The sequence below is a fragment of the Podarcis tiliguerta genome, assembly GCF_965153285.1.
Source record: "Podarcis tiliguerta genome assembly, chromosome: 1".
NCBI classification, from domain to species: domain Eukaryota; kingdom Metazoa; phylum Chordata; class Lepidosauria; order Squamata; family Lacertidae; genus Podarcis; species Podarcis tiliguerta.
In genome coordinates this window covers 129,532,104-129,546,198 of record NC_139534.1, presented here as the reverse complement: position 1 = coordinate 129,546,198, position 14,095 = coordinate 129,532,104, and the positions used below count along the sequence as shown (strand labels likewise).

Below are 14,095 nucleotides of genomic sequence, written 5' to 3'. Positions count from 1 at the left end.
CAAACATTCAGATTCATACTCCTGCTCATTCTCTGTGTGTGGTTGGTTTTTCTTTTTTTTTAAAAAAAAAGGGGGGGAGAAAGGGGAACAGAAGTCAAAAATTACCTTTCCCACAAATGGAACCAGGTGGTGCTCGCACATCGAGAACATGTCTATGTCCTTCACAATCACCATTTCGTCGTGATCTTCATCAAATATGGCATCGTTTAGTACATCTGAAATTAAGCAAAGCACATTAAGAAAAAGAAGAAGAGGAGGAGTTGTTTGGATTTGATGTCCCGCTTTATCACTACCCTAGGTACCGCTCCGGCAGGAAGGTAAACGGCGTTTCCGTGCGCTGCTCTGGTTCGCCAGAAGCGGCTTAGTCATGCTGGCCACATGACCCGGAAGCTGTACGCCGGCTCCCTCGGCCAGTAAAGCGAGATGAGCGCCCTGTGGAACACCCTCCCACCAGATGTCAAGGAAATAACTGCGCTCGCTTGGAAAATTGGAACGATACAGACGCCAAGGAAATAAACACCTATCTGACTTTTAGAAGACATTTGAAAGCAGCCCTGTTTAGGAAAGTTATTAATATTTGATGAAGCTGTTCGACAGTGGAATTTGCTGCCAAGGAGTGTGGTGGAGTCTCCTTCTTTGGAGGTCTTTAAGCAGAGGCTTGACAACCATATGTCAGGAGTGCTCTGATGGTGTTTCCTGCTTGGCAGGGGGTTGGACTCGATGGCCCTTGTGGTCTCTTCCAACTCTTCTATGATTCTATGATTCTATGAATTATTGTATTTTAATATTTTGCGGGGTACAAATAATAAATTATTATAATTATTATTATTATTATTATTATTATTATTATTATTGCACAAGGAGAAGGGGAGGACAGAGGACGAGATGGTGGGACAGTGTTCTCAAAGCTACCAGCATAAGTTTGACCCAACTGCGAGAGGCAGTGGAAGACAGGAGTGCCTGGCGTGCTCTGGTCCAGGGGGTCACGAAGAGTCGGACACAACTAAACGACTAAGCAACAACATTATTTTAGACAGGGCACTCTTCCCCAGGAAGGACTTAGGATTGCACCTGGGGCCAGGCATGCAAAGGTAGATGCTCTAAAAAGCATCCCTTTTGCAATGAGGCTGCCATGACCTCACCGAGCAACCTCTTTGTCTCAGTTCTCCATCTGTAAAATGGGTACAGCAGCTGCCTCCCTTGCACGACTATTGTGAAAGCAAGCAAGCAAACAAACAAACAAACTGTAAAGCAGATGGGGAAAGTCGAAAGAGGCGGTACCAGAATCGCACATTTTCTGCCGTCTGGAATTTTCCCACTCTGGGTTACCTGCCCTCAGGAAGGACGGAAGGAAAGGAAGTCTGTGCGTAAAGGCGTAGCTGGACTTCATTTTGTACTTTTTACACAGTTCCTGTGCGAGAGCCAATCTGAATAAGAACAAAAGGGCTTTCGGGCAGCGGTCCCCACCCTCGAAGCCCATCGAAAGCTCCCCGCCCCGGCTCCCAGTGACTCAAAAGCTAATATAAAAAAACCTACAGCTGTGCTAGACGCCTTTTCTTTTACAGCTTCCTCTGACACGGACGCACAGACACACCTCGCAAACACGGCCACCGATGCCTCGGAGCTGCCATTTAGGGCTGATAGTGATATGCTATCGCGGGTGGTTTTAATTTCCTGTGCGCAGCCAGATGGAGGCAGGTAACCCTGGCGACCAGGGATGGAGCTGCTCTTGGCTCCTCTGTCATGTCCATCACCAGGAAGTGTCTGGAGAAGGCGGGTGGGCGGGCAGGGAGGCCTTCCAAGTGAGTACAAAGGGCAGATTACGTTTGCCTCTGGCCAACTCCCTTCCCGCAAGGCAACCTTTGCCAACCTGGTGCCCTCCACACGTTGTGCAGCACAGCTCCTGTCCATCAGCTCCAGCTGCGTGACTGATGGGGACTTCAAAGGCCTCCAGAGCGAGTGAATGGAGAAAAGTTTCTCTCCTAATGCCAGGGCTCGTGGACAGCAAATGAAGCAGAATGTTGGAAGATTCGGGACAGAGAAATAAAGGGTGTCTTCATGCAGTGCGAAGAATTAATCTGTGGAACTCTCTGCCACAGGAGGCAATGATGGTTGCCAACTTGAATGTCTTTAGAAAAGGACTGGACAAATTCATAAAGGAGAGGTAATCGGTGGGTGCTAGCTGTTTTGGCTATGCTCTGCCACCACAGTTGGAAGCAACAATAACAACAGCAACAACAACAGGCAGAGAGCCTTCTCGGCAGTGGTGCCCTCCCGGTAGAATGCCCTCCCATCAGATGCCAAGGAGATTTAGAACTAAAGTCATACCTCTTGTTACGTTCGGTTCAGGTTACGTCTTTGAGGTTCAATCCTGACAAGACAGAAGTACAGTTTTTGGGGGACAGGAGGTGGGCAGGTGTGAGGGACTCCCTGATCCTGAATGGGTTATCTGTGCCCCTGAAGGACCAGGTGCGCAGCCTGGAGTCATTTTGGACTCACAGCTGTCCATGGAGGTGCAGGTCAATTCTGTATCCAGGGCAGCTGTTTACCAGCTCCATCTGGTACACAGGCTGAGACCCTCCCTGCCTGCAGACTGTCTCGCCAGAGTGAAGCATGCTCTGGTTATCTCCCGCTTGGACTACTGCAATGCGCTCTCCGTGGGGCTACCTTTGAAAGTGACCCGGAAACTGCAACTAATCCAGAATGCAGCAGCTAGACTGGTGACTGCGAGTGGCCACCGGGGCCACATAAAACCAGTCTTGAAAGACCTATATTGGCTCCCAGTACATTTCCGAGCACAATTCAAAGTGTTGGTGTTGACCTTTAAAGCCCTAAACGGCCTTGGCCCAGTATATCTGAAGGAGCGTCTCCACCCCCATCGTTCTGCCCGGACACTGAGGTCCAGTGCCGAGGGCCTTCTGGCGGTTCCCTCATTTCAAAAAGCAAAGCTACAGGGAACCAGGCAGAGGGCCTTCTCGGTAGTGGCGCCTGCCCTGTGGAACGCCCTCCCATCAGATGTCAAAGAGATAAACAACTACCTGACATTCAGAAGACATCTTAAGGCAGCCCTGTTCAGGGAAGTTTTTAATGTATGACATATTAGTGTATTTTTGGTCTTTGTGGAAGCCGCCCAGAGTGGCTGGGGAAACCCAGCCAGATGGGCGGGGTACAAATAAATAAATTATTATTATTATTATTATTATTATTATTATTATTATTATTATTATCAGGTTGCGTCCCGCGGCGACCCGGACGTACCGGAAAGGGTTACTTTGGGGTTTCTCCACTCGCGCATGTTCTCAAAATGACGTCACACCCATGCGCAAAAGCGGCAAATCACGACCCGCAGACGTGGGTTGCGTTCAGCTCACATTGCGAACGGGGCTCCGGAACGAATCCCATTCGCAACCAGAGGTACCACTGTACACAACAGTGTACAAGACATCTGAAGGCAGCCCTGTATTAGGAAACTTTTAATGTTTGGCATTTTATTATGTTTTTATATGTGTGGGAAGCTACCCCGAGTATAAATAATAAAAAGTTGTTGTTGTTGTTGTTGTTTGCCATCCATTTGACCGGCTTCCCCCAGTCACTCAGGGCATCTTCCAGCAAAAATATAAAAACACAATCAAACAATATAAACTTTGCTGTGCTTGCTGGAAGCCTCAGGACAGAAGAATGGTTCTTATGCCTGAATCCTACTCGCTGGTTTCCCACAGGCAGCTAGCTGTGGCCTTGTGGGAACAGAGTGCTGGCCCAGGTGTTCTCATGAGCACACCAGGTCGGGAAAGGCCAATCGCTCTCTGTGAAATGGCTACAAAATTGCCTACCTCGCAAGGCTGTTGTGAGAATGAATTCAATACATGACTTTTATACCCTGGTGCAGAAATAACAGACGGAAACATTGCCATCGTATTAGCAGCGGTTATTATGCCTGGGTTCTGACAGGGCTGCTCTTAAGAAGGCGACACTTAGGAACCAAAGTCAACTAGAAGGAAACTGGACTTCCTGCAAAATTGAAATGCTTTTAAGTCCTACTGAAATCAAACGCAAACAGGAGTGTGATCCTATACCCGCCTACACAGATGCTAACAGAGGCTTGTTTATTGTAACTCGCTCTACGTGGGGCTGCCCTTGAAGCTGATCCAGAAACTCGAGTGGGTGCAGAATGCCGCGGCGAGACTCCTTACAGGGTCCTTGCCGTGGGATCACATTCATCCGGTGCTTTACCATCTGCACTGGCTCCTGGTGGAGTACAGGATCAGGTTTAAGGTGCTGGTTTTGACCTTTAAAGCCCTATGCGGTCTAGGACCCACGTACCTACGGGACCGCCTCTCCTGGTATGCCCCGCGAAAGACCTTAAGGTCCGCAAATGACAACACTTTGCAGGCCCCAAGTCGCAAGGCAGTTAGATTGGTCTCAACTAGGGCCAGGGCCTTTTCAGTACTGGCCCCGACGTGGTAGAACACTCTGTCACAAGAGACTAGGGCCCTGCGGGACTTGACATCTTTCCACAGGGCCTGCAAGACAGAGCTGTTCCGCCTGGCCTTTGGTTTGGACTCAGTCTGACCCTTATGTTTCCCTCCCCTTATGGTTTTGATCTATGGGCTACTTTTAAAATGAGGCTGCATTTTAAATTGCATTTTAACCCGTATTTTAAATTGTCTTCTTGTGTCCCCCCCCCCCCATTATGTTTTTATTGTAATTTTACTGGTGTTAGCCGCCCTGAGCCCGGCTCAGGCCAGGAAGGCGGGGTATAATTATTATTATTATTATTATTATTATTATTATTATTTCCAACAGGACTTACTCCCAGGTAAAAGCACAGCAAGGCCCCGCTGAACTCAATAGAATTTAACTTCTGTGTGATGTTTTGGGAGGGACTCCAAAGGTCATCCAGTCCAACCCCCTGAAATGCATTTGACTACAGCAAATATAAAGCATGCACCACTAAGGCATTTAGAGCACGTGTGGAGTGCAAACTCCCCATCGGCAGACGTGACGTTGGATGAAAGAGAGGATCGCAACAGTTGGGAGAAGATAAAATCTGAATAGGAAGGGAAGAGAATCGCCCGTGATTTGGAGCCTTTGCGTCAGAGGTAAAAGATCCTGTTGCTATAGGAACTATTTGCATGGCTTTAATGTCACTCGGGAGGAGAGCGAAAAGTAAAAGATGAAGAGGCTGCCTTTACAGCCTTTAGGGCAGGTTAACAGAAGACACAAAATGGCTAGGATGTCTGGCTCTCTGGTGCTTTGCATTCTCCAGCCACAGCCAGAATAATCAAAAACCACGAGGAGTTTATGAAGTTGCTTCAAAGGCCAGAGCCGGAATGTGAGCCAGCAATGCTTACAGGGGCTCAGACTGGGTGCATGCGCGCCTACGCAAACCCATGTGCCGCCCAAGGGCTCTCCCCAAAACCCCTGCCTCTTGCCTTCTCGCCTCCCATCATCTCTTCCCTTTGTGGACAGGACTCTCTAAGTTTCCCTGACTTGGAAAAAGGCCAGTTCAGAAGTACAATAAATGGGTGGAACATTCACATAACTGGCAAGAATCATAGAATCATAGAGTTGGAAGAGACTCCAAGGGCCATCGAGTCCAACCCCCTGCCAAGCAGGAAACACCATCAGAGCACTCCTGACATATGGTTGTCAAGCCTCTGCTTAAAGACCTCCAAAGAAGGAGACTCCACCACACTCCTTGGCAGCAAATTCCACTGTCGAACAGCTCTTACTGTCAGGAAGTTCTTCCTAATGTTTAGGTGGAATCTTCTTTCTTGTAGTTTGGATCCATTGCTCCGTGTCCGCTTCTCTGGAGCAGCAGAGTTGCACTCTGCTACAGCGGGGGTCATTAACCTTTCAATGCCAGTGGGAGCATTGGATTTTCTTTTTTTGTATAATTTTTATTAAAGATTTAAACAAGACATATTATCCAAAAACATGTCATCCTTAATTTCCCCTCCGTTTCCTCCAAGGAAGGAGAATGTACCACCTTTTGTGGGAGTCTGTTCAACCATTCAACAGCTCCAGCTGTCAGAACGTTCTTCCTGATGTTTAGTTGGAATCTCCTTTCATGTAAGTTGAATCTAAGTTGAGAGCCAGTGTGGTGTAGTGGTTGAGAGCGGTAGTCTTGTAATCTGGGGAACCGGGTGCGCGTCTCCGCTCCTCCACATGCAGCTGCTGGGTGGCCTTGGGCCAGTCACACTTCCTTGAAGTCTCTCAGCCCCACTCACCTCACAGAGTGTTTGTTGTGGGGGAGGAAGGGAAAGGAGAATATTAGCCGCTTTGAGACTCCTTAAAGGGAGTGAAAGGCGGGATATCAAATCCAAAACTCTTCTTCTTCTTCTTCATCTATCGGTTTAGGTCCTTCCATCTTCCATGTGAGATCCCCAGGGGCGGAGGGAGGGGGGTGCGGTGGGGACGGGATGCCCTGAGTGTCACCAATGGGGGGGTGACAAAATGTCGGGCGGCACTCACTGTGGGGGCCTGCAGCGCATCCGAACCACGCTTCTCTCCTGGGAGTGACACAGCATCTTGAGCACCCAAACGGTCCGCCCGCTGCCTCCCCCTCAGCTGTAGGGCAGCAGAGTGGGAGGAAGCAGGCAGATTCCTCAGAGGCCTCGCTGCTGGCACGTGCACTGCCCCAGGCGCCCGATCAGCTTGCTCCACCGCTGGACAGCCCTTCAGATATTTGAAGATAGCTATCCTATCTCCTAGGGACACGGGTGGCGCTGTGGGTTAAACCACAGAGCCTAGGACTTGCCGATCGGAAGGTCGGCGGTTCAAATCCCCGCTACGGGGTGAGCTCCTGTTGCTCGGTCCCTGCTCCTGCCAACCTAGCAGTTCGAAAGCACATCAAAGTGCAAGTAGATAAATAGGTACCACTCCGGCGGGAAGGTCAACGGTGTTTCCGTGCGCTGCTCTGGTTCGCCAGAAGCGGCTTAGTCATGCTGGCCACATGACCCGGAAGCTGTACGCCGGCTCCCTCGGCCAATAAAGCGAGATGAGTGCCGCAACCCTAGAGTCGGTCACTACTGGACCTAATGGTCAGGGGTCCCTTTACCTTATCCTGTCTCCTCTCCATCTCCTCTTTTCCACACTAAACACCCAATTCCTTCAAGTGCTCCTCATAAAACTTGGTTTCCAGACCCTTGTTCATCTTGGTTTCCCTCCTCTGCACATATTCCAGCCTGTCAACATCCTTCTTAAACTGTGGCGCCCAGAACGGGATACAGTATTCCAGGTGGGGTCTGACCACGGCAGAATACGGTGGTACTATGACTATTCCCATCATAGAATCATAGAATCATAGAGTTGGAAGAGACCACAAGGGCCATCGAGTCCAACCCCCTGCCAAGCAGGAAACACCATCAGAGCACTCCTGACATATGGTTGTCAAGCCTCTGCTGAAAGACCTCCAAGGAAGGAGACTCCACCACACTCCTTGGCAGCAAATTCCATTGTCGAACAGCTCTTACTGTCAGGAAGTTCTTCCTAATGTTTAGGTGGAATCTTCTTTCTTGTAAGTAACTTCCCATCTAAAGGGGGGCACCCTGCGTTTTCCCCATTCTCTGCTTCACTAACAGCAGTTGCAAGGAAGTCTTATAGTTATAAACATAATCAGAAGAAAATATTATTGGTTACAACGTTTTACTCCTTTCTTGTTCCCCCTCATATTTTTTTCACAGCTTAGCTGTGAAAAAGAAAATAGAAAATTGTGCCAACATTTTTTAAAAAATTCTGAAAAATAAAAAAAGAGCTTTGGCAAGTTTACTTTTCATGAGAGTCAAATTAAGGCACTTTCTCCCCAATGTATTGACAGTTTAAACAAGTTGAAGACACGGCAGATCATTCAGAGGCAATAAAAGGCTTTAAGAGACACCTGGTCGAAATTGCAGCCTTTCTTCACTCCGCTTTCCTGCCAAAATGGTATTTACAAGAAGAGTGACGTACGAGAGGCAACAAGGTTTGCTTCTGCCATCAGTGTCTCTAATGAGGTCTGGAATCATGCGCCGAGCCCCAAATGGAATCAATTGTTTGGAAAGCATCTGCTAGTTTCTCCATCAACATTGGCAGCGGAGAAAAGAGGTCTAATTTAATTCACATTTGTGATTGCACACAGTGCAAGTGGAAACGGGAGGAAAGAGGCAGGCTTTATTCCGCCACTTTCAAGGCAGACGGACACACTTGTCTCTTTTGCACAAATCCTTTGGCACAAAACTATCCACTGTGGAAATTGTTTGGTTTGGTTTTGTATTTTTTAATGTTTTCTATATTGCTTATGTGATGGCAGAAAGCGAGGAGGAATTAAAGAACCTTTTAATGAGGGTGAAAGAGGAGAGTGCAAAATATGGTCTGAAGCTCAACATCAAAATAATGAAGATCATGGCCACTGGTCCCATCACTTCCTGGCAAATAGAAGGGGAAGAAATGGAGGCAGTGAGAGATTTTACTTTCTTGGGCTCCATGATCACTGCAGATGGCGACAGCAGCCACGAAATTAAAAGACACCTGCTTCTTGGGAGAAAAGCAATGACAAACCTAGACAGCATCTTAAAAGGCAGAGACATCACCTTGCCGACAAAGGTGCGTATAGTTAAAGCTATGGTTTTCCCAGTAGTGATGTATGGAAGTGAGAGCTGGACCATCAAGAAGGCTGATTGCCGAAGAATGGATGCTTTTGAATTATGGTGCTGGAGGAGACTCTGGAGAGTCCCATGGACTGCAAGAAGATCCAACCTATCCATTCTTAAGGAAATCAGCCCTGAGTGCTCACTGGAAGGACAGATCGTGAAGCTGAGACTCCAATAGTTTGGCCACCTCATGAGAAGAGAAGACTCCCTGGAAAAGACCCTGATGCTGGGAAAGATGGAGGGCACAAGGAGAAGGGGACGACAGAGGACGAGATGGTTCTCAAAACACAAGACAGTGTTCTCAAAACTACTAAAAATGAGTTTGACCAAACTGCAGGAGGCAGTGGAAGACAGGAGTGCCTGGCGTGCTCTGGTCCAGGGGGTCACGAAGAGTCGGACACGACTAAACAACTACGAATATTGCTTATGAGTAGTTTCATTAAGTTTGCAGTTATGTGTATTCTCATGTTGGAAGCAGTCCTGTCCTGAGCATGTTGTTGAACTTTGGAAAGGCATCAAACAAATGATATACAGCGTATATTTTAGCCAAGCTTCTAATATTGTGGCTTTCATTAACCACAAGCATTCTGGAGAGATTTAACCACTTTTGACTCCTCTTTTCAACTTCCTCTTTTACCAGTTCCCCAAATTTCTTGGGGATGTTTCTTCCTTTGAAGTAAAATGTAAATATGCTGGACTTTCTTGGCAATTGCCCATTTACATATATATTGAATTTGATAGCACTATGGTCACTATCTGCATTTGGTTCAACAACATTTACATCTGGCACGAAATCCTGAGAGTCCCTTAAGATTACTTCACCTGTGTTCAGATCCATGATCTACTGTTCTCAAGTATCGCGTCTAGAAAATGCAAAACGGTACACCAAGTGAGCTGCACCACTGATTAAAAATCGCAAGTGATTCTCAAGACAGTGATCTGCAATGCACTTTCAGGTGGTTCACCAGGCAGATGTCAGTACGGAGAAGCCATCGTCGCTTTATTGGTTCGTGCTGGTTGCCCAGCAGCTAATTGCAGACGGCTAGACCTTACGACACAAAAAGGCAAACAAACTGACAAGTGGCAGGCAGCTGCAGCGCTAACTCCAAAGCCTGTAGTTTAACGCAGAGCAAGAATTTTGAAGCATTTGCCTCGCTATGCCTTTGGCGGAAGCGGTTCTGAATTTGCCCTGGTGTGGCTCCTGTCCAGGACAGACAAAAACGCAAGCAAGGGCAATGTGATTGGGACAAAATACCCAACTCACTTTACATGTTAAAAAAAAAAGGACCCCTGGATGGTTAAGTCCAGTCAAAGGCGACTATCGGGTTGCGGCACTCATCTCACTTCAGGCCAAGGGAGCCGGCGTTTGTCCACAGACAGCTTTCCGAGTCATGCAGCCAGCAGGACTAAACCGCTTCTGGTGCAATGGACCACCATGACGGAAACCAGAGCACACGGAAACGCCATTTACCTACCCACTGCAGCGGTACCTATTTATCTACTTGTGCTGGTGTGCTTTCGAACTGCTAGGTTGGCAGGAGATGGGACAGAGAAACAGGAGCGCACTCCGTCACAGGAATTCAAACTGCTGACCTTCTGATCGGCAAGCCAAGAGGCTGAGTGGTTTAGACCACGGCGCTACCCGCATCCCAACTTTGCATGTATGCTCATGTGGTCTGTACTGGTAGTGACTGACCATGAAAAAGAGTTATTGGGAGTGGATAGCCCACCTGACCTCATCCGCACTGCTAACCTGACAGGGCAGCGACAAGTTGGGTGTGGTGCAAGCAGGGGCATGCGAAGTGGGAGGCAGAGGGGGCGGGCTGCCCCGGGTGCCACTCAGGGGGGCATGACAAGATGGCCCCTGCCTCCCCCCAGCTGTAGAGCAACCGAGGGCACGTGGCGTCCATATGGGCTGCCTCTCGCACAGCGACAGCACGGGCTGCCACGCATGCGCACTCTGTAAGGGATGCCATGCATTGCGCAATCCGTACAGATGTCACATGTGCGCCACCGGGCGGTTCGTCCTGCCACGGGTTCCTCCGCCACTGGGTGCAAGCACCCTGGCAGCAGTGTTAGAAACCCAGATGTATAAGCTAGGTGCCAAATTGCACCTTAAACCTGGGTGGGCTATGGTCTCCACAATGGAATGTCCAGTCGCCAGGGGGTTGGGTTTGATGACCCCTTCCAACGCTACAATGCTACGATTCTATTACCTCAACTACAATCTGCTTGAGAGTCCCATGGACTGCAAGAAGATCAAACCTATCCATTTTGAAGGAAATCAGCCCTGAGTGCTCACTGGAAGGACAGATCCTGAAGCTGAGGCTCCAAGACTTTGGCCACCTCATGAGAAGAGAAGAGTCACTGGAAAAGACCCTGATGTTGGGAAAGATGGAGGGCACAAGGAGAAGGGGACGACAGAGGACGAGATGGTTAGACAGTGTTCTCGAAGCTACAAACTTGAATCTGACCAAACTGTGGGAGGCAGTGGAAGACAGGAGTGCCTGGCGTGCTCTGGTCCAGGGGGTCACGAAGAGTCGGACACGACTGAACGACTAAACAACAACTACAATCTGGTGGGACAGCTCAGTTGGTAGAGAATGACTCTTAACTTGAGGGTCATGGGTGTGATAGGAATTTGGAGGTCTTAGGTATATGTTAAATGTTCATAAGTGTACCAACCAAGCACGTACATAGATCAGCACAGGAAGACCGACCTGAAACAAATTTTGATTCCCAAACTGAGCAAATGACTTCTCTGCAAGGTCAAAGTGGGAAACCTCCCCATTGTCTCTTTCCTCACAAATCCTGTCCTAAGGGCACATTTAAGATATGAATAGGGTGTGATCCTGACCTGGCTCAGGAACTAAGTATTTATCATTACAAAAGACTGGCCAGGCTCCCAAGGCAATCCAATCAATTGACCATTAAACAGGTAAACAAAGCACTCAGATTTCCTGTAGACCGCCTTTTTTGTGATGTGGGTGTGATGTATCTGAGGGGTGGTCTTAGGTTACACCCCTTCTGTGATGTATGTATGATGTTTCTGGGGGTGGTCTTGATCTAAAGGTAAAGGTAAAGGTACCCCTGCCCATACGGGCCAGTCTTGACAGACTCTAGGGTTGTGCGCCCATCTCACTTAAGAGGCCGGGGGCCAGCGCTGTCCGGAGACACTTCCGGGTCACGTGGCCAGCGTGACATCGCTGCTCTGGCGAGCCAGAGCCACACACAGAAACGCCGTTTACCTGTAGGTCTTGATCTACAGGGTGGCAATTTCAAAAGTCTTTATAAGGCCTTGCGCGCCATTTTTCTGGGTTCCTCCTCCTTTCCTGCGGGTGAGGGGAGCACCCTGTTGCAACAGATCAATAAAGATCAGGCTTACTAGCTGCTTTGCTTCTCAATATTCTCTGGTTGGCCTCTGTTCTTTTCTCCTACCAATAGGGAACCTACGTAAGGACTCTATATGGGCTCTTGGATACCCCATAAGGGGAAAAGGGCAGATTTTGTTTACAACATGGGTTTTAGCCCCACATTGGGCAAAACATTGCAGGGGTTTTGAGTAGATGACTCTTGTCCAGCTCTAAAATTCTACGAGTCCATTGCTTGACTGCAGCTTGCTCTCACAATTCACTCATCCCTGTATGCAAAGAGGAGGAACACACACCGTGGAAATGGAAACAGAATTAACTATGGACTAAGGTGGAGGTTTTTAAGCTGTGGTTGCCACTGTGGTCTCCACGTAGTCGCCATTGCACCTCTGTCAGTAGCAAAGTGTGTCTGGTGCCCGGCTGATTTCTGCTCTGATCTCCCCTCCACCTCGCCCCTCCCAGTGACGTGGCTGGAGGTAGGTGATGGGGGCAGCACAGCCCCAGAGGACGCCACTCACTAAGATTCTGACCCAGCTGCAAAAAAGGAGAATTCCATGCTAGGGATCGTTGGGGAAAAGATCCAGAATAAACTGGATTTATCCATCTGGTACGTAGGCTGAGACCCTATCTGTCTGCAGACTGTCTCGCCAGAGTGGTGCATGCTCTGGTTATCTCCCACTTGGACTACTTCAATGCGCTCTACGTGGGGCTACCTTTGAAGGTGACCCGGAAACTACAACTAATCCAGAATGCGGCTGCTAGACTGGTGATTGGGAGCGGCCGCCGAGACCATATAACACCGGTCTTGAAAGACCTATATTGGCTCCCAGTACATTTCTGAGCACAATTCAAAGTGTTGGTGCTGACCTTTAAAGCCCTAAACGGCCTCGGTCCAGGATACCTGAAGGAGCATCTCCACCCCCATCGTTCTGCCCGGACACTGAGGTCCAGCTCCGAGGGCCTTCTGGCGGTTCCCTCACTGCGAGAGGCCAAGTTACAGGGAGGCAGAGGGCCTTCTCGGTAGTGGCACCCACCCTGTGGAACGCCCTCCCATCAGATGTCAAAGCGATAAACAACTACCTGACATTCAGAAGACATCTAAAGGCAGCCCTGTTCAGGGAAGTTTTTAATATGTGACATTTTAGTGTATTTTTCATCTTTGTTGGAAGCTGCCCAGAGTGGCTGGGGAAACCCAGCCAGATGGGCGGGGTACAAATAATAAATTATTATTAATATTATAACTACCAAGATCACAATAAAGGTAAAGGGACCCCTGACCATTAGGTCCAGTCGTGACTGACTCTGGGGTTGCGGCACTCATCTCGCTTTATTGGCCGAGGGAGCCGGCGTACAGCTTCCAGGTCATGTGGCCAGCATGACTAAGCCGCTTCTGGCGAACCAGAGCAGTGCATAGAAACGCCGTTTACCTTCCCGCCGGAGCGGTACCTATTTATCTACTTGCACTTTGACGTGCTTTCGAACTGCTAGGTTGGCAGGAGTAGGGACCAAGCAACAGGAGCTCACCCGGTCACGGGGATTCGAACCGCCGACCTTCTGATCGGCAAGTCCTAGGCTCTGTGGTTTAACCCACCGCGCCACCCGTGTCCCACAATAGCAAGATCACAATAGCATTGCATAAACCTGTGGGGCAAGTACACTTGTTATAATGGCATGTAACTCTAAGCCAGGGGTGTCCAAACCTTTTTTCAAAGAGGGCCAGATTTGATGAAGTGAACATGCCTGAGGGCTTTTGAGCTTTTTTTAGGATTAAATTGTTGAGCTTTCTTTAGGGTAGAATAGAATTTATTATTTATACCCCGCCCATCTGGCTGGGTTTCCCCAACGACTCTGGGCAGCTTCCAACAGAGCATTAAAGTACAGTAGTCTGTTAAACATTAAAAGCTTCCCTAAACAGGGCTGCCTTCAGATGTCTTCTAAAAATCTGGTAGTTTTTTATTGCCTTGACATCTGGTGGGAGGGCGTTCCACAGTTCGGGCGCCACTACCAAGAAGGCCCTCTGCCTGGTTCCCTGTAACTTGGCTTCTCGCAGGGAGGGAACTGCCAGAAGGCCCTCGGCGCTGGACCCCAGTGTCC

The 14,095-nt window shown here is 48.8% G+C and overlaps 1 protein-coding gene and 1 long non-coding RNA gene across 2 annotated transcripts in view; one reads left to right on the top strand and one right to left on the bottom strand.

Moving 5' to 3' along the window:
• The window catches only part of GCH1 (GTP cyclohydrolase 1), a 43,370-nt gene that overhangs the window by 26,553 nt on the left and 2,722 nt on the right, over positions 1–14,095 (bottom strand). The window contains exon 2 of the mRNA XM_083440028.1: positions 106–215. Within this exon, the coding sequence (XP_083296154.1) occupies positions 106–215 (110 nt within the window). The remainder of the gene's footprint in view (positions 1–105; positions 216–14,095) is intronic.
• LOC310658038 lies at positions 11,604–12,036 on the top strand. The gene is made up of 2 exons (XR_014502090.1): positions 11,604–11,688; positions 11,885–12,036. It is a non-coding gene; the product is annotated as an uncharacterized lncRNA (long non-coding RNA).